We start from the raw sequence: 20,045 nt of genomic DNA on the forward strand, positions 1-20,045 counted from the left end.
GGTCATCTATCTGTCTCCAAATAGTTTATATAAAAACTCAGGATTCCCTTACATTTCACTCCAGACTTTTAGGTGATAAAGGAAAATTAAATAAGTATGAACAAAAGTAAAAGGTGGGTGAGTATACCTGTTATAACGCGAAATATATTGTGTTGCGATAGGACTACGCGAAATTCTACCGATTGACCAAATTCAGATATCCTAGTTCGACCCCAATACTGTTCCCCAACTCCAATAAATCAGAACACAGCCGTTAAATGAGAATTGTTTATGGGGTCAGCAGCAGAACAAAAATGGTTTACAGACAAGGCATATTTATACAGTTACGATGACTATTAACAGTAACCAATGGAAAGGAAGGACACGTGAAGGTTATAATTAGGACGACTCAAAATTGACCAATAGGGAAACGACACATGAAAGTCATAGTTAGGACACTGTAAATAATGGCCAATAGGAAATAACATGCGAATTATGTGAAGAGTCTGAAAACATACCATTTTATATTCGAGATAATTTTTGGGATATTCTTGTGAATATCCTAACAATACCTTAAGCTAATCCGTAAGAAAAGGCTAATGAAAGTGGTAATAACGTTATTCACTTGAACCCGAGGCCTGTTTTCTATGCTTTTAAAGATGATGTGGTGAAGTTAAATTATTTTCAGTAAAAATAAGATACAGGCTCCTAAGGTAGTCTATAATATGGGCTGAAAATATATCAGGAAGAATCCCTCTATATACACGATGTTAATTTCATATTTAAAACATCCAATGGGCGAGTCAAAATAATTTTTTGAGATTACATGTTATGATTTACATAAAACACAACCAATTTTTATAAAAAAGAATTCGCTCAAACTTAAACTTTTACTTGGGAATTAATAGTGTCTAACTCAACCAAACAATTGTAATTATCTCAGAAGTAACGTTCCTGGTGATATGCAAGTACGTAGCAACTTGCGTCTAGTCTAGTGAATTTTTATACGGGGGGGGCGCTTGTAGGGAAATCCTAAAGAGAAAGAAATGAGAGTAAAAATGGACCAGCGAAACAGTCAGAAAATAGGATGGAATTATATTTGGAAGGAAAAGTAATCAGCATTGAATAGATATAACACAGGCGTCAGACTAACAAACTATGGTGTTCAGAACTGGAAGTTGCTAGGATAAATTTTCTGAAGCGCCACATAACTCAAAGCAATAAAAACCCACTGCCCTCAGAAAGAACCTATCGACTCTAATGTCTGTGGGACGGGTGGAGAAATTTAACGAATTCGTTGTCCGTCAGAGTATTGCAGCAATTAAATATCTGTCCAAGCAATACAGAAAACGAGGGCCGATGAACCTGTCATCTAACAGACGTTTCACGTAAGCTAGCGAATATAGGCTCAAAGTAGACTGCTTTAGTCGTCAAAGAATCGGCCGATAAGTCACGAGGTGAGGATATAACGGGGTAAAAGACCCTGGTGAGGACGCGACTTTTCATTTGTCTTCATTTTATTCTAAATTTGTATGTTGGTTTGCTATCAGAGATTATAAGGGAGAGCTATGTAGAGAAGCTCAGTGATTAACATATGCTTCTGTTGGATGACAGGTTCGTCAGCCCTAGTTTCCTATGTTGCTTTGAAAGATATTTACTTGCTGTAATACTCTGACAGACAAAAAGTTCGTAAGATCCCTTCATCTGTTCTACAGACATAAGAGCTTGCTTCCACACGGCACGAGAGTATAACTTTTTTGAAGGAATAGCTGTCGACACAAAGACTGCCTTAGTATTAATTGTTGTAAGCGATGAAGATACCTGGTAGACATGAAGGACTCCAGTGAAAGCTGTAGCTCTGATGATAGGACAGAAAGTGCTCATTGTGTTGCTTTGAAGTCGCAATCTTTTGAAGTTTTGAATTACCTGACGCCATGTCTGTGAAAATGTGTTGGTGATTAACGTTTGTTAATAGCATCCGTAGGGAGTAATTACTATCACCGAATGTCCCTATTTTAAAGAACATTTTGTCCCTTTAATAATGAAATCTTGAAGAATCCGCTATAGAAAAGATTAGAGAAAATTTGGTGAAATGACACAAACACTTTAAAATTTCCCCAAAATAGGGAGATCGCGCCGTAAATAATTACTGAGACTGTCATCGCTGCCTGGGATGACAACCCTTTGATAGTTATGAGTTCAGAATACTACGGCATATACATAGAAGAAACGTTACGTGCTTGCAGATTATGGAAAGAGGAGTGTGTGGGTGAATATAAAAACAGAAAAACACAAGATAAATTAGGATCTGACGACTCGAAAAGCATGTAACATGAACTTGAACCTTACCTGTGAGTCAACAAATAATCGTGAAGAGAAAAAATAGTCGTAATGCTAAAAAATACGGCAATCAAGGTAGAGGTTTTCTCAAAGCAAATTGTGTGTCTTTAAAAAAACTCCCAATTATTATTCCTCAGGTAATTATTCAATGATGTATTTAAACAAATAATAATTAGCAAAAACGTGAGCACGTATTATGAAAAAAATCTACACATATAAGACTGAGGTTATTAGAATTTTTGTCTATTCTTCCAATTTTGATTCATCGATATATTCACTCACAGATTTTAATTTCAACGATTTGATTTATGCTCAAGTTTTTTGACGTAAAGAAAGAAATATTTTTACACACTTCATAACTCTATACTGTAACTTCCTATAATCATATTCTTTACTATAGCATAAGTTTTGACCAACTTTCGCAGATATAATGACGGACATATGTACGAGATTTTTCTTCAAAAAAGTGACGGAAAACAGTACCAATGGCGATCGAGTCCCTATTATTGGTAGCAGAGTTAGTGAAGTTTGCTTATCTAGACATACAAACTGTTCAAGATTCTTAATACAAATGATCTTTTTCGATAGTCTTTTAACTCCAGTTAGACAGGAATGGTGTAGCCTTGTTTACGACAAAGTGGAACAGGAAGGTCAATTCTTACACTGGCTCACCTAATCTTCATAAATAAGTGAATCAGATTTGTTTGGCCAAGGCTAGTAAAAATAAATCAAAGATGTGCTAAATAAAGCTATAGCTCATAAATATTTCTGTCTTATGACTCAAACGTACTTCCCCAAGTGTAGGTAAATCTAACAACAAAATGCCTTCTAGAACGACATTTGAATCATATTATTGTCATTGTTCTTCTTAGTAATACATACTAGCTTAATTTATTGAGGGACCCACTGAGCATATAGTTCAATTTGTACAAGTATAAGCATACTGATGCATATTGTCTCCAAAAGCAGTCAGACGAAAAAAATAGTGTTAACCCACAATTTACCACCTATCTCTCTCATGCTTCGATTTCTCAAGCAGTTATGAACAATTAGTGAACGAAATTCAAGTGCTTAACGATGTTTCAAAGTGATGATTTTCTGCGGTAATTACCTTTTTCTGTAGAGGCTTAGCAGTATGTCAAGAACGCTGCTCACCATTTTGCTGATCGTATGATATTTGGATGATGTTTTGTTCTCTGAGTTGCATATTTTAATCAGGGAAACTTAGTCGTACTTTTCCATCATATCCTGAAGACGTATTTCAACAAAAATTGAATTGTCCTAATTTCTTCTTAATCGATTAGCTGCTTGCGCTGCTGATCTATAATTTTGCAGTATGCTTTCCATGTTCATGCCATTTGTCCACATGTTTTCTTGAACCCTTTCACTTTTGACTTGGTTTCCGTTTTCTGAGTTACCCAAACTTTTCCTTATCCTTTGAAAGTTTTTCAAACACGATAGGCTTGTTGACTTATTTGTGTCTCGACGAATTCTCGAACTTATTTTTTTGTTACTTCTGTACAATGTGTTCTTAAACTATATCATGTCGAAAATTGTTCACATTCATTGACAAGGGAATATCTATGGGTGATAATTAGGAGTATTTGAATTATATTATAAACTAATAATCTTAGAAACAACGCACTTTAATCAAGATATATTAGATGAACACGAACGAATGTATTGTATTGGGGATTCAAAACCAAGCAGTCCTCAATACATAAAAGTCATTGGTTCATTCGAACACCGCACTCGCCACAATTTAAATTGTAGTTCAAGTGTTTGCAATCTACTGTACATCTTCTTCTGAAGTTCATCTTTTGTCTGTCCCATGGTGTATTGGATAGAGACTTTGTATGATCTAGAATAAACTCGTTAGTATTAGAATTAACAACCGAAATCGGAACGGACTCAAATGGGTCCTGGAATTGCATACAGTCACCATGTCAGTTGTGCACTGAAACTACTGATATCTAGAATTTGCATCATAGACTTTCCAACACTATCCTCTCCACAAAATAATGTTGAGTCCCAACCACGGAATGTTAGAACAAATATGACGCCCCCAAGTTGCATTATCTTCTCAAATCTCACTCTTCGATTACTATATGTGAGTATTTGGGGATACACATTGATGTATAATTTGAGGTTTTCCATCATGTGACTTTGACTTGAATAAAAAACATGACACACTCTTTTTGTTATTCATATTAGAATAAGCAGATAGATATGCATTGATATGTGTGGTTAACACATGTGATTCATCAAGACTTGATTCACCTGCGAAACAATCGAATGGAAAACATGCGTCTACCTCATGCTAATTAGGATGACCTTAGAATTGATTTGGATTTTCTGTCTGTGCAAAGCGGTTCATCATACCACTGACTAGAGACTCTACTCAACAAACATTGTTCGTGAGAATATCCAACATCTGATGCAATAATATCAGAAATGTGACTAGAATCTGATTCGTCCGGAACGTACTTGTCACAATCATTGAGAATATCACTGAAGATCAATCTATTATGATGACGAATAGCATTTGATATGACATTAGAATGTGATCTTCCTGAAATATTTCCCTCAAATTTATCAAGAGTTTTATTAGAGAAAAATGGACATTAGAAAAATCAGAATCTACCAAAACAAAGTCCGGTTCTAGATCATGATTCGATTCACTAAACATATTTTCCTTAGATTTGAAAGAAATTTCATCAGAAATATGTTAATAATTATGACAAACCACATCTGGTCCAATAACACGAGAAATCTGATAGGACGTTGATTGGTTAGAAACTTTTGTCTCACAATGATTCTGGGTTTCACTCAACTCTGGACTCGTATGTGACGTTATACCGCTTCTCGAAGTTTTGGATGAAGATAAGTGATCATTGGGAACATCCAACTTAATAGGATCATAATAGCAAACTTCAGCTTTAGTTTCAGCGAAATGAACCAGGATGTTACAAACTGACTGAATCTGTCCAGCTTTACCACATTTAAAGCATTCAGAAATACACATGAATTACATAGATGAAGCTTGCCACAGAAGTATTTGCCAAACTTGTGCTCATCGTCGTGAACTGTTCTACAATTTGGTAAATTGTTACCTGAATAACCTTGATTACATACTGGACTGCGATGACGTAGTAAAGTAGTCGAATTTCTGATGTTCTGGCGAGTCATTTCAACAACTTTTTCTCCCATGATAAAAATTTGTACTGGTCAACAGGACGGAAAACAGACAAACTAAAGCTTATAAACCATGACTACAAGTTATGAATTCTAAATGAATGTCTCTTATTCGAACACTTCAGTGTCCCTGATAACATGAATGGAAAATTTTTTGGTAAATTTCTAGATTTTTCACGATCCTAAAACTGGTTAACCACTAATTATTCTTACAGTTAAAGGACTCCGTTGTAGCTCATCTTAAAGAATCATGGAGGTGAGTTTTAATTTAACCTTTTTACTGCTCACGTAGCCATGAAAACATTAACGCTTTTTAGTTCCTGATAAGAAATGAATTGGTAAGATAGGAACTTATGAAATTTCAAAAATTACACTTTAGCAAGTTTGAATATATTAAATTTCATCTATTACATGGATTCAAAACATTGAAAAGGACTAGTTAAAGGACCATATTTATCTAGCATACTATAATCAACTTTCGGGGAGGGGAAACATTGAACAGTGGATACCACTATAAAAGAAAAAAAATAGACTAATAGGCTAAGATTGCGTTGGGAACCTCAACAAAAGGTATCAGAGACAACGAAAACGAGTGGACAGACCTATAACCTATACGTTTAGTATATTTTGATGTTATTAAAAGGAGCAATCCATAAGACCTATCTCGTACTTTTGAAACGTATTAGCTGGACGTAAATTCGTCCTTGTGGTGATATTCACACTAAGAATCGAACTTAGCACCCGCCACTGTTAATGTCGAAGCTTTGCTCACTCAGCTAGTGAGAGCAGATAGCTACTAACTTGTTAATTGTCCAAACTGTTAATTCACAAGTGTTGATATTGTCCTGTTCTCGACGTGCAGAACTGAATTTTTATCAGTTTTTATTGCCATATGTTAATCTTGAGCAATTACCAAGAAAGACTAGTCAAAATCTAGTTCCAAATATCAAGAACAGAATAAAATAAACCATTAAGACTTACACTCTAAAGTATCGACTTCTAATTCTACTAAATTTCTAAGTACCTGGGCAACAGATGAGTACTGTTTCTACGGAGACCTATTTACCTTTCAAACCTATACTTACTGCTCTAATTTTGTAGATGTGTTTTCACAAAACTAAATAACTGAAGTCTAAACGAGTTACTGGATGTTTCAAGGTTCATAATAGACGTGAATGGGTTACAGAACCATAGATGAACAAACGGTACCGGATATCATGGAATTGTATTTGTTCTCTTCTGGATTAAAACGTTACCTAAAATAATCGAGGTTTGTCTCCTTAGAAAACCGACTTCCTCGGCTTCAGTGTATGTGATATATCCGGATATATTAGTACTGACATGCAGAAATAGAGGTGGAGCGTGATCTGAATCGGTGGACCTAAGAATGAAAGTGAGTTAGGTGTGTTGATATTTAAGCTAATGGACAACGAATGTTTAGTAAAAGTTAAATACTAAAACAGTAAAGAGGGTCTATTTGCTTTAAAAAAAAACTTGTTACATAAATAAATACATAAAAAAATAGAACAGAAATGGTTTCTGGAACAAAAACAAACGATTGATACACAATGCAATACGGCCCTGAAACTTTATTGTTTTTTTAGCAGCCTTATAGGAGATCATGATAAATTTATGTCATTGATTGGGAAGTTGACGAATCCTAAAAGAAAAAGAAACGCAAAAATTTTCAGAAAATTCAAATAATGAATTAAGTAACATTGAGTAAATATTTAGAATGAACGAGATAATGATAAAGTAGTACTTCTAACCTACCTTGATTTCTATAATATCTTTCTCCTCAAATTTATTGGCTTTGAGGTTTGTTGGGCGGAAATCAGAGTCATTTGGTAATTTTTTTGAAATTTGAGAGTTATCTGTTCTACTGTTACCAGTTATATTCCCATCACTGAAAGAAACCAAAGTGGTCAACTGTACACGTCGTTTTTGTTTGGATACAGTTGAGGCACCATCGACAACAGTGGGATTATTATTGACGCTGAAAGGTAGTTTGTTAAATGGTGTATATGAAAATTAAAAATTCAATCTATTAAAAAAAACAACTTGCTTAAAGATATGTGTGTAAATCAGTCATTAATTTATTAAATTTATGATTTTAATATCCGATAAAAAATGGGTTGTTTATAAGGAAAGGATAACGCCTAATTAATAGTGATGAAATATATCTTCTTTAAATCATACATTATAATTAACATATCCATGTAAACCAAGGTTCCAATCCATTACAGAGAACTGAACAAAAGTATATATTCAAAAGAAAGTAATTACAGACTTTAAAACATACACTCAAATTACACCCTATTTGTAATTCACGAATTGATCAAAATGTTTGATATCTTAATCACCCAATGATTGTAATTATAAGCAAAGATAGATGGTGGCTAGCAGTGGAATCCAGGATGAGCGTTTCGTCCTATTTGCGACTCGTCAGCTGGATATGCCTGCGTAGCAGAGTTAATATTCACTTTAGGATTCCACTGTTGGCCAACACCCAACTTTGCTTATAATGCTTGTGATTTCAGGCAATATTGAGGCAAACCGCACAGGATGCACACATGCCAATAACAGACTGATTAATTGCAGTCCTAAACATCAATAGGAAGATCCAGAGAAACAACACAAAAAAGGAATAACGACTTATGAAATCACGAGTCAGTATAAGCTGGACCACCATTGAAAATCGGGAAGCACTGGACGGCCATTTTGTCCTAGTATGGGGCTCAGAAGTGTGCATTCACGATCTCGCATGTAAGACTTGAACCTAAGACCTTCGGTCTCGCGCGCGAACGCTTAACCCTTAGACCACTGAGCCGGCATCCGACGATCTTAATATCTAACTTTAATCTATCCATGATCTTACGCAACCATTCATCTATTATCTGAGGTAGATACCTGCCTCTACCTGACACGGATTGGACTCCACTGATCACAGCTTCTCACCAGAACTCCAAGAAATCCATCTTGAAGCCAGTCACCAGTAAGCACATGATTATTATCAGGATGGGGTTTTAAGGAGATTGTAGCAATTTTATTAGTTGAATTCATGGTGTAATAGATAAGCAAAACAATTGGCTAAATTAAGTGTACATACGAGTTAGATTTGATGGGGAATTGATTAAACCGAAAATATATAGCTTATATTATTTTAGAAATAGGAAATGTTGGCAATAAAAGATACACAGTCGATTGCTATAAGCAATAAATTTACCTTGATTCTGACAACTTTTCTTCAGTGGTTGGTTTATTTGAGTCAGGAACTGTGGTAGATGAAATATTAGATTTTGAAGGATTGTTTGTTTCCTTGATAGGGTCGCTATCTGCATCCCCTACTACGGATGATAACATTTCAACGTCATTACTCTGACATTTATCTGTTTCACTAACAGCATTCTCGATTGAGATAGGCTGTGGATTAGGCGCACCAAATGTACCGCGATAAAACGCGCCAAGTTCACCATGAGCGAAATGAATCAGAGAGCAGTAACCATCAGTAGAACAGATTACAACTAAATGTCCGTCTTTAGACCATGATGCATCATTTAAAGCTTGATAATGAAGCTGAGAAACCTGAAATATACAAAAATATTTTGACTGACAGCACACAAACTAGTAATTAAGTACAGGTTAATCTGATGAACAAGACATTGAGTTACATTGATTGAACAAGATGACGGTTCATTGTGAAAACTACCTTCGAAACAAACAAATTTCATCACAAAACACCTGAGTAAGTTATTAATATGACTTGAGCAATCATACATAACAGTTAGACAACATATTAACAGCTAAGTGTATATGCACGTCTATAGTTAACCAACATAATACACACTAGCAATAAGCTCTACAAATTTGATTTTATATACACCGGTTATAAATGCTTTTGAAAGCAAACTCTAGTAAGGATATGCCAATCTGCAAGTCAGCATACTAAAAAGTGAAATTTTCAGTAGAATATACACTTTTTCTACATGTTTTTCTTGTATCTTGAGAACAAACAGATCCTTAAATTGGATTGAGATCAGTGGGATCGAGCCGTTTATTATTAGAAAAGTTGAATTATTTACTCTGATTATTGAATTATTTGTTTATATTACCTATAGGAGCAGAGACAATTTCCTTACATAATAACATAAAAACCATCTCTTAACTAATAACTCAATCATCGTGAATGATGACCGGAGAATCGCGCATAGTCCACGGACTCCTTCCAGTCAGAAGATAAAGATGACAAGCACATTAATTCACCATTGTACTCTATTCACTCATGACTTAGAACTTATACAGAAATACACCTTAAATATCTGACCGCACAGCAACACAGTTAATAAGTTACATTGTTTACACGACTCAGTCATAAGTGATACAAAGACGAAGCAATAGGGAAATAATTAATTAATTATAAATCTGAAACTGTTATACATACAACAAAGATTTATGGTTCAAACAAAAGCTTATAAATAGAACATAAAAATAAGCATCTAATCATTATACAATAAAAATGTAAATAAATCTCAGTAGGATACTTCTGAAAGTTCAACGTTTCTAAAATCCTCTTCCATATGATAGTTAGTCAACAATCCTTTAATATAAATATATTTTATCTTTTAATTCCTAATATTCATTATGTAAAGTTGCTATTTTGATAAGAAAGTTATTTATGTCGACTGCTAACAAAGTCCTAATTTTGATTTAGTCATAGATCTTTAAATCTTTCTGAGTGCTAAGTGAATGGCAAATAATATATGAAAATGAGTAACTAGAAATGGTCGATAATATATTAATGTAAGGAACGGCGCTTATTATACTTGTAAGATATATTTACATCTAAGTTTTTTAGAAAAATTTGAGCTAAAACAAGTGGTGAATGTAGCAAATACAACACACGACGGATATGGAAATTTATTAAAAAGATAAATAATTACTAAACAATGTGAAATTATGCATACCTGAGCAAATGGTACAGTTTGTTGAGTATCATAAAAGAGAACACTATCCTCCAATACCAAGCAAAACAGCCATCGATATGCAAGATTAAACAAGCTAGTACATTGATTTGTGGCATTCTGACAGTTTAAGTTAACCTGTCTTAATTGAAACGGTTGAGGACAAAAGCGAACTGCAACAACTGGCTTAGAACCTGTTGGCAAACTGACTACAGGACGAGTGAAGTTCGAACGTACAAAAATATGCGCTGCATGTTGAGGAGCAACTAGTGGAATAGCAGTATCTACAATTTTATCTGACTGTTCAAATCCATTGGTTGAAGAAATTATAGTTGAATTGGTTAATCCAGCAAATGTAGCATCTTCAAGATTACCAGATGGGCAAACAAGAAGTAAACCATCCGGACTAAAAGTAAGACGTCGAAAAAACGACTTCCAAGAATCATCCTATGAAATAAATAAACGTAAATAATAAATTGAAGTGAAAACTCTACACATTTGAAACAGCAGATGCAGTCAATACATATTGACTATCATAGATCTACTCTACTCATAAATGTAATATGGAATGGTATAATGATACAAGTGACTGAAGGGGGTAAATGAAAAAATGTGTGAATTAAGTTTCTACGATGGCTACATAGAACAAAATCTTTCTAATGATTCCTTTCAATTACCCATTAATGAAGAATGTAACTAAATTAAAAATGATGAATATAATGTAACCCTTAAATATAATATAAGTATTGAAGCAAATAAATCAAAGTACAAAATATTGAGACTGGAAAGACAACTACTACAGCTATCATTAATTTAGATAAACTAAAAAGGAAAGACATTATTTCTATCCTTAAATGATAGGTAATAAGCAACTTTACGACCAATCATTGTTCTAGTGACTTTTGAGGAGAATTTTATGTAGTACGGTTTAATCAACAACAGAAAATCAGTAGGATAGGGCTAAATGGTAATGATAACAACATTCCATTCAAAAGTGATTAATTTTTCATAGTGTTTCTAATTTGGGGTAAGATAAATAACATTTTTGAATTGTTGAACTCTGAATATAGTTATATACTAGGTCTTACATTATCAATTAGTTTCGTTAGAACTAACCATAAAACTAAAATCGATTGTTTAACCCAGATGAAAGGTAAACTTAATTTAATTAAAAGGGAATTTTTCGTTCTAGAGGAAAAAAAGTGATCAAGACAAATTAATGACCACTATTTCGAACAATATCGTCTAGCATGTTTTTAATGAAATAACGAAGAAATTCCATAAGAAATAATTCTGAAAAATCAACAGATTACTGATATTAGCCAGAGAACTGGTTACAATGTTAATCATTCCTTGTAGAATATCACTTAAGAAATTATCATATACTACTACTAATTATTGAAATAACACTTTCAGCTAATATTTCCCCTAGAACTCAGTTATTTCTTACAGATCCTTAGACTTGCATATTAACGATTGCTTTAACATTTCTGTTACCATTCTCAAGTTCATGTAAAGGTAAAGAAGTTAACCCAATGACCGATTGTATCAGTTGAAAGATCATATTTTATTTCCCTAGTTTACGAGAAAATATTCTTTCCTTAATTAAGCATTCTTTAATTCGTAAGATTTCAATAAAAGACTATGAAAAACAGTGAGATAAAATTAGAATAAATCTGTTGAACTACTTGTAAGTAGCAAGCAAAGAAATGTGTAGCTAATCCATTTTATACCATGTATATGTCGACTAAAAAAGGGTGCCTCATTTCATTATTTGGAACTGATTTGGAATAAAAATAACAGTAATCGTATCTATTTAGAGTGATCGCACTAGTTAAAAAGGAGTATAACTCCATGATTGTATGTAAAAAATTGCAAATAAAAACCGTTTGATCATATGCTTAGAATACAAGAAGACTACAACGCGTCATGGATAATGCTTCTCAACACGTAACAATTGTGGTATAAATATAAATCAGAGGCTTATGCTAAGTTTACTATATATATATATATATATATATATATATATATATATATATTACTTGCCTCACTCGCATGATGCCAGATTATAATCAGTGTGTATTTTAAAATTTATTCCTAACACAGTGGATCTGATGAACGTACTTGAAATAATCGTTGTTTTCCAGCTTTAGACACATGTGCTAAACAATTTTTAGTTCCAGCACGATATATTCGACAAGCTCGATCACTGCTTAAACTTGCGACATAAAATCCTAATGGATCCCAAGCAACACCTTGTACATAATGTTTGTGATCACGCAGAATTAAGGTCTTGATTGTAGGCTGACTGGTATTTGCACTTGGGGCAGGTGCATTCTCAGGTCGATTAGAAGGATTATTCTCTGGACCCACTTCTCCAACACTGCTGAAATCTTCAGCTGGCAGAGCAGATGACGGTGACGGAATTAAGTCAAGGTGCCAAATTATGATTGAATGATCAACAGACCCGGATATAAGTGCACGTTCATCTGGAGACCAACAAACATCGTAGATATCTTCTAGATGACGTCTAGTTCCAAAGAAATACATAATATACACTTTAGATATGATAGAAAACGACAGGTAAAATATTTTTTGATCATATGGAAATGTTCATAGAATAATTCTAACGCTTAGTGTAAGTAATGTCCCTTGTAAATGATTGAGAAAAACATTTGCTGTAACACATTAACAGCTAAAATGCACACCTGATGTTTGCTTGATGAATAAATTGAATGACAAATCGATTCCATTTTTTAAATAGATTCATAGAGTAATAAGGGGATGTTAGGTACAAATGAATTCTGTAACCAATCATATTAATTACAGAAGATTTGTTTCAATCACCCGAAAAGGTACCACGCTTTTAGTACGATATTTGTCAATTTGATCAGTGAAAGATTATGTTGTTTTGTAGTAAGAGGGAAAAAAGTCAACTACGTATGAGTAGACATTCAGGAGGTAAATTTTATTCGTAAAACTTTTAGCGATTAAATTTCAAGTGAATCCAACGTTTCGTTTAGTTATCTGGTTCAAGCTTTTTCAAGGAAATATAATCAAACATCAAAATTATCGAATATAAATAAGTACATGGTTGTCCAGTTAACTATAATAAACAGATCATCCAATCATGTTAACAATGTTGAAAGTAAGAATTTGTTGTAGTGAGTATGAGACATCTAAGGTGGGTAAAGAAAAGTGTGTTAAGATAATAGTTGTATGTATATGTAAGTGGATCTGAGATTAGAGAAAAAAATTTCATTGACTATACATCACCTCTGATCGGTGACTTTTTGATGGAGACAGACAATTTTATAGTTGATATGAGTTAAACATGTTACAGAATACATAAAATGGCGATAAGGAAAAAAAAAATTAAAAAAATTTATGAATTGCATTCTGAGGGGATATATAAAGATAATGTAAACGTTTGCTATAAATCAACAGAATAAATATAGCTCATGTGATATAGTATCTGAAATTCCCGATAAAGTTGACTATTTGGAAATTCTTTAGAACTTCAAGTTAAATGAACTTACTTGATTCACAAAAAGTTAGGGATAGCATAAACTATATTTTTATCAATATTTAAGTCATGATTAGAACATTATTATACAGAATTCCAAAATATATCTAAATGATTATTGACCAGTACTTGATTTCAAAAAAATAAAACAAATGGTTACAATCGAAGGATTTTGGAATGTGTGTTACACTTGTCCAAAGCACAGTGATGCTCTGGAACATCTTAACAACAGCAGTTAATTTAAGATCAAAGAGTGACTGTATTGGTTAAATGTGTTGAGCACTTACATATAAATCGATTCTAATCAATGATAAAATCATAGATCATACATACGAATACTAGCCTGATACATTTCTGTTGATTTTCATTTTGTCAGTTAGTTATCATCCTCGTAACACGGCAAACACTGGAATGAAATACATTTTTAAACCAGGTTCTAAAATAGTTAATATGTGTCCTTACAATATGTGTCAGCCCAAAAACATTACCAGAATTCATTCCAGAGAAGCGAGGGAAAATCGATATAAGGAAAGAAAATCAGATCAAAAATAATGATATCAATACTAGCAGAGAACTTAAATTAAAAATGATAAAAAATGTAACCTAAAATGTAACATCAAAATTCCAAGATAATACGACTCCTACGATTTAAAGGATGATAGAAGTAGAAGCGGACTGCATCTGCATTGAACCGAGACTTATTTCGAAGTAAGAAAACTATTTACTAATTGGTTAAACCGTATAAAGTCCAATACTGTTGATAATCAGTCGTTCATTTTGGTAGAGTCAGTCGGTCAGCTACAACATAGGACCAGGCACATACATGGATTGGTCCAAGTTGCTACACCTCATTAGCACAACAAGATGAACACCATATTCATAAAAGTAGTTACTTCAATGGTAGTCATATATAAAAGAAAGGTTGTGTATAAGGGTATAGTACAGAAAGAAAGATATAAAGTAATTTTAATCTCATGGTTTAAGGGAAGACAAAGTGTGTATGTACTTTCTCCATTGTGATCGATTTTCAGCCATATCACACAGAGTCTCCAACCACTAGTTACGATAGTCATGCGGACCCCAACCAAGTAGTCTGCATCTACTGACAAGGCTCGGACCAGAAGTTAGTGACCTCAAGCTCTGATGTCACGTTTTGGTTTGGCCGCCCCTAACTTTCTTCCAACCATCCCCTATACTAGTCAGCATTGCGCGTCATGGTAATCGGTGTTAATGCATAAGTAACACGTGGCCCAACCATCTCAGTCGATAAAGATTTAAAACCTCATCAACTGATTTACCATCATTCCCTGATACCCTACATTCAACTTCACTATTACTTACCCGGTGATCCCAGAAGATGTTGGCGAAATTTCTAAGACATCTGTGATCAAATAGTAGCATCTTACGGGTATCTTCTACTCTCAATGGTCACGTTTCTCAGCCGTAAAGTAGAACAGAACGAACAACTGCGCAGTATAATCGTCCCTTAATTGATAGACGGATATCTCGCCTCCGCAATAAGTGATGTGAGTTGGCAAAAGCCAAACGAGCTTTTTGAATCTGTGCAGAGATTTCGTCACACACAAAACCATTAGGGTCGCCAGATACACGGAGGGTGTATTTCATCGGCTGTCCATTTTGGCGAGGTGAAGTCAAATGAATGACCTCTTCAGGATCCTGTATGCGTGTTTCGGAGACACAACATACATCAATGGTACGACATTCTAGGGTTTTAGCTAAGGAGGCCTGCTAGCCAATTTGACACAGTAAGCGTACGTTGAAGGCTTCAATGTGTAGATTGGAGCGAGGTTTTAGTAGATCTGGGACAGTGTTTTGCGCACTAGAATAGTTGGCCATGGTGACAGTTGAGGAGGAATCCAAAAAAGGAAGTTTAATGTTGAAAGTCGAGGTAGGAGGAATAATAGGAATTGAATGAGGAGACTGATTACGAATACAGTAATCTTGAGTGCTGTTAAAGGTATGACGGCGGTTATCATTTCCAGGTTGCCCACACCGTGGAAGGGTTCTTTTGGAGGTACCTGATAAGGAAATCAAATTAAAAGTGGTCTTAGTGAGCTAAGAGTGTGACCACAGTGTCCAAGGAACAACTCCTTGAGGCTGGTCACACACCTCTTTGGAATTTTTGTGTTATCTCAGTACTTGTTGAGACTTAACTGCCGAAGACGGATAGCCAAGGGGTTACGGAGAGGTATGTATTCTTAGGATCGACCTTTTTGAACCCCACCCTTCCTTGTGAGAAGGTAGTACCGCTGTTATGCCGGTTATCTGAAGGAAACACCTTAATGCCGTTACACCACTGTACAGTCAGTAGTACGACTTCGCCCTCGGACCTTGAGTTTGTTGCTTTCTGTTTTACCAGTCTTCAAACGACCTGCCTGGCATGGTAGGACCTTGGGGACCGATTGTTCCCGCCAGTATAGCGAGATTGGTTCATCACGATAGGCAACCCCGACAACCACGTCAAGGTAGCAGAAACGGTCAGAATTTTGATAAAACGTTTAATAGGCTATAATCAAATACATACAGACATAAGTTTTTTTCAAAGCTTTAAAAGTTAATGAAACTAAGTTAATATTGAGCTAAATTTTAGATTTCTAGGAAAGGACAAAAGATTTTAATGAGGTCATGAACTTTGAATCATTGAAATGGTTGATTTATACATTGTTATTCAATGAGGTGTAAGTTAAAATAAGAATTCAATAGAAAAAGGTGATTGAGCACAAAAGTGACACTGATCGACAAAATATGCTAACTGTTGAAAATTGTAAAATTATGATATAAAAGTATGTGTACAAATTTTTAACACCAAATAAACGTGTCAACATTAAGCGATATACAACTATGTAAAAGTATTTCATTTAACTGCAATACATCATTTCAATTTCAAGTCATTGAAAACGTTTTCTATTCAATGAAAATCAGAATCTAAGAAATGTAAATCACGGATTGAATTATGGAATAACAGTTTATTTATTTAAACACATACATATTGGTACAACAGGGCACCAGATATATATGCGCAACACAAAACAATGAGAATGGGAAGAGAAAAGGGGTAAGATGCATATATAAAAAAATAAGAGTAATGATGGGGGAAACTGAAATGTACAACCAGAAGAACTTTCGCCGTTAAGGAGGTTATGACCACTCTCTATGAAGAAAGTAAAAGAAGGTTACAGCAGGATCGCCACTGGCTTCTATTCTGAGCCATATCTGATAACGTCTCTAGCCACTGTGTTGCACCATCTCTTGGATCCCAGCCAGGGAGCTGTGAAGGACCAACAGAAGCTAGCCCTTTGCAGCTTTCTTTCATACCACGACACCATATCATACACTGACCTCCTCTCCGCTTTTTCCAGTCAGTTCCAGTGTCGGCAAATAATGCACGACGTAGAATTCTCTGGGACGACATTCGTAGAACATGTCCAAGCCACCGAAGTCGGTGTTTCAAGATGGTGACACCAATTGAATTATCGTTTCTGTGCCCGAACACACGATGCCGAACCTCTGAATTACTAACATGGTGTTGCCACTGAATGTCAGCAATCCTTCGGAGATAAAGATGATCGAACACAGAGAGACGTCTAACATCCTCAACTCGGAGAGGCCAGGTTTCACAAGCATAGAACAAAAGTGCTCTTACCGACGCGTTGTAGATCCGACCTTTTACAGCCAGACTAACATCATGAAGACTCCAAAGATTGGCATAAGACGCTCTGGCTTTCATTATACGTGCATCGATCTCATCACTCACGCCACAACCAACACTTATGTAGCTACCTAGATACACGAACTTCTCAACTACTTCAATCTGCTCACCATCCAGGGTGAGTACAGGATTAGAATCCTGCCAGTCTTGCAGAAGTATTTTGCACTTCGAAGGTGCAAAGTACAAACCGTACCTGCGGACACTGATTGCCAACTGATTAAGTGCGGATTGCATGCCTTGGGCATTATCGCACAGTAAGACAATATCATCTGCATACTCGAGGTCGAGAAGTCGTTCACCAGGCAGCAGATCCACACCTCCATTACTTACATCCATCAGAGCTGTTTCCAGAATGTAATCGATGGCAAAGTTGAAGAGGAATGGTGAGATCGGGCAACCCTGTCTAACCCCACTGCTCGAATGGAACAAGGGAGAAAGGTGGTTGTATGCCCTCACTCTGCCTGAGGTGTTCGTATACAGGGCCTTTAAGATGTTAATGAACTTCTCAGGCACACCCTTCTTCAATAGACAATCCCAGAGAACAATCCTGTTCAACGAATCGAAGTCAGCCCTGATATCAATAAACACTACGATTGTTGGCCTATGATAAGTGTGACTGTGTTCTAACATTTGGGGGAGGGTGAAGATATGATCAATACATCGTCGACCAGAACGAAAACCAGCCTGCTCCTCGCGAGTCAATCGTTCTCGGGTTTTAAACAACCTACGAAGCATGACAGAAGCCAATAGTTTGGACGCAATCGGAAGTAGACTTATCCCCCGATAGTTGTTACAGGAACGATGTGAACCCTTTTTAAAAACAGGGACAACTATCGACTCATTCCAAGACGTTGGAACACTCTCTAACTCCCAGACCATTGTAAACACCTCAGTCAATTCCTTAGCCAGTAAGTCACCACCATCTTTAAGAAGAGCCGGAGGTAAGTAATCTGGGCCCGGTGATTTGTAGCGTTTCAAGAGTTGGATTTCCTTGAGGACTTCCGCCTCACTTAGTGGAGCAGTCGTCACCGACCATGGAGGGCAGGACAATCTGATCGGTGTTGCCGGAGCAGCAGGCCAGTTGGACTGCCCCCCTAAATGCCCAAGTACGGCCGAAAGTGAGGAGGGGCCACCCTCTCTATCGAAATGCTCTCACATGGCCACGCGTATACGGCATCTGAAAGGGAAGCACTACTTACTGCCTTCTCGTGGCATTACTGTTGTTCACGAAAGTGAGAGGACGGAAAGCGAATGTCTGGTGCTTTATCCGGGTTGGTGGACACGTTGAGTCCACCTAGGGAAGTTGGCAAACCCTGATTCAAAACTAATGGTGCACATGGGCTCCAGTATCCTGAGGGAACAAATGGCGTATGCACCAACTGTTGGTCACCGGCTACCATGGGCCTACATCTCCTCACGATGCTCCACTACTTTGTGAGTCAGACCTTTAGGTCAAAGGCTAGGGGTGTGGCTCCCTAAGAAAACCACCTGCTTTGGTCTGGGCACCCGGGCAGTATCACAGCTCACACGCAGACAAATGAAATGACGATATTTACTGGAATAACAATAAATATGCATCATAATTTAGAAAAAATATGCAGAGATTTTTATACTTGTAAATCTAACCCAAGTAGAACATTTAATTTAACTAAACTATTAAGACAGATCAAGCCCAGCATATACGAAACAATTTGTAAGTCAACAGCCAAGAAATGTAAAAGTTACACAAATAAATCATTTCATGATGGATACAGAGAATAAGAGAACTCTTGTTGTAAATAATGAATAAGTAGTTTAACACCTAAACTAGTTACTGATACACAACAACACCTTATTTAATAATTAATATTTTTTTTCAAAATAATTTATTTAATTTAAACAATCCAAAAGCAGTCTAATGTGAAATAGTTATATGAAATATGAATTTTTCCAACAAAATATTATGTTAAATCTTAATATTGATCATATATAACACTTGGATATTCTAACCTTAAACTTCGACAAGGAATCCATATTTCCGAATTTATAGCATTATCATAATAATCATCGTCATCTTTTAAATTGGATGAATTATCTATCGAAGTGATCGTTCCATTATTGGTAGTTGTTTGATTCGACCATATTATAATGAATAAATCATCTCCAGCTGATGCCAGATAATCACCTGAAATAGAAAATGATGATTAACAAAGACAGTTTATTTTATGAATTCACATTTCATAAGGGAGTAATAGCTACAATTAGAAATAGACATATATATATATATATATATATATATATATATATATATATATATTACAATGGCGGGTAAAAC

General features: G+C 35.4%; 1 protein-coding gene across 1 annotated transcript; it reads right to left on the reverse strand.

Annotated features, from left to right (window-relative positions):
- Positions 1-1,566: 1,566 nt before the first annotated feature.
- On the reverse strand, positions 1,567-19,410 carry Smp_153610 (chromatin assembly factor I P60 subunit,putative; the record flags this gene model as incomplete). Its single annotated transcript, XM_018790857.1, has 7 exons — positions 1,567-1,917; positions 7,288-7,510; positions 8,741-9,099; positions 10,479-10,922; positions 12,600-12,783; positions 12,898-13,005; positions 19,358-19,410. 7 exons carry the CDS (start codon positions 19,408-19,410, stop codon positions 1,567-1,569), a joined length of 1,722 nt encoding a protein of 573 aa, XP_018645874.1.
- Positions 19,411-20,045: the final 635 nt, after the last annotated feature.

The sequence above is a fragment of the Schistosoma mansoni genome (assembly GCF_000237925.1).
Source record: "Schistosoma mansoni, WGS project CABG00000000 data, supercontig 0013, strain Puerto Rico, whole genome shotgun sequence".
NCBI classification, from domain to species: Eukaryota; Metazoa; Platyhelminthes; class Trematoda; order Strigeidida; family Schistosomatidae; genus Schistosoma; species Schistosoma mansoni.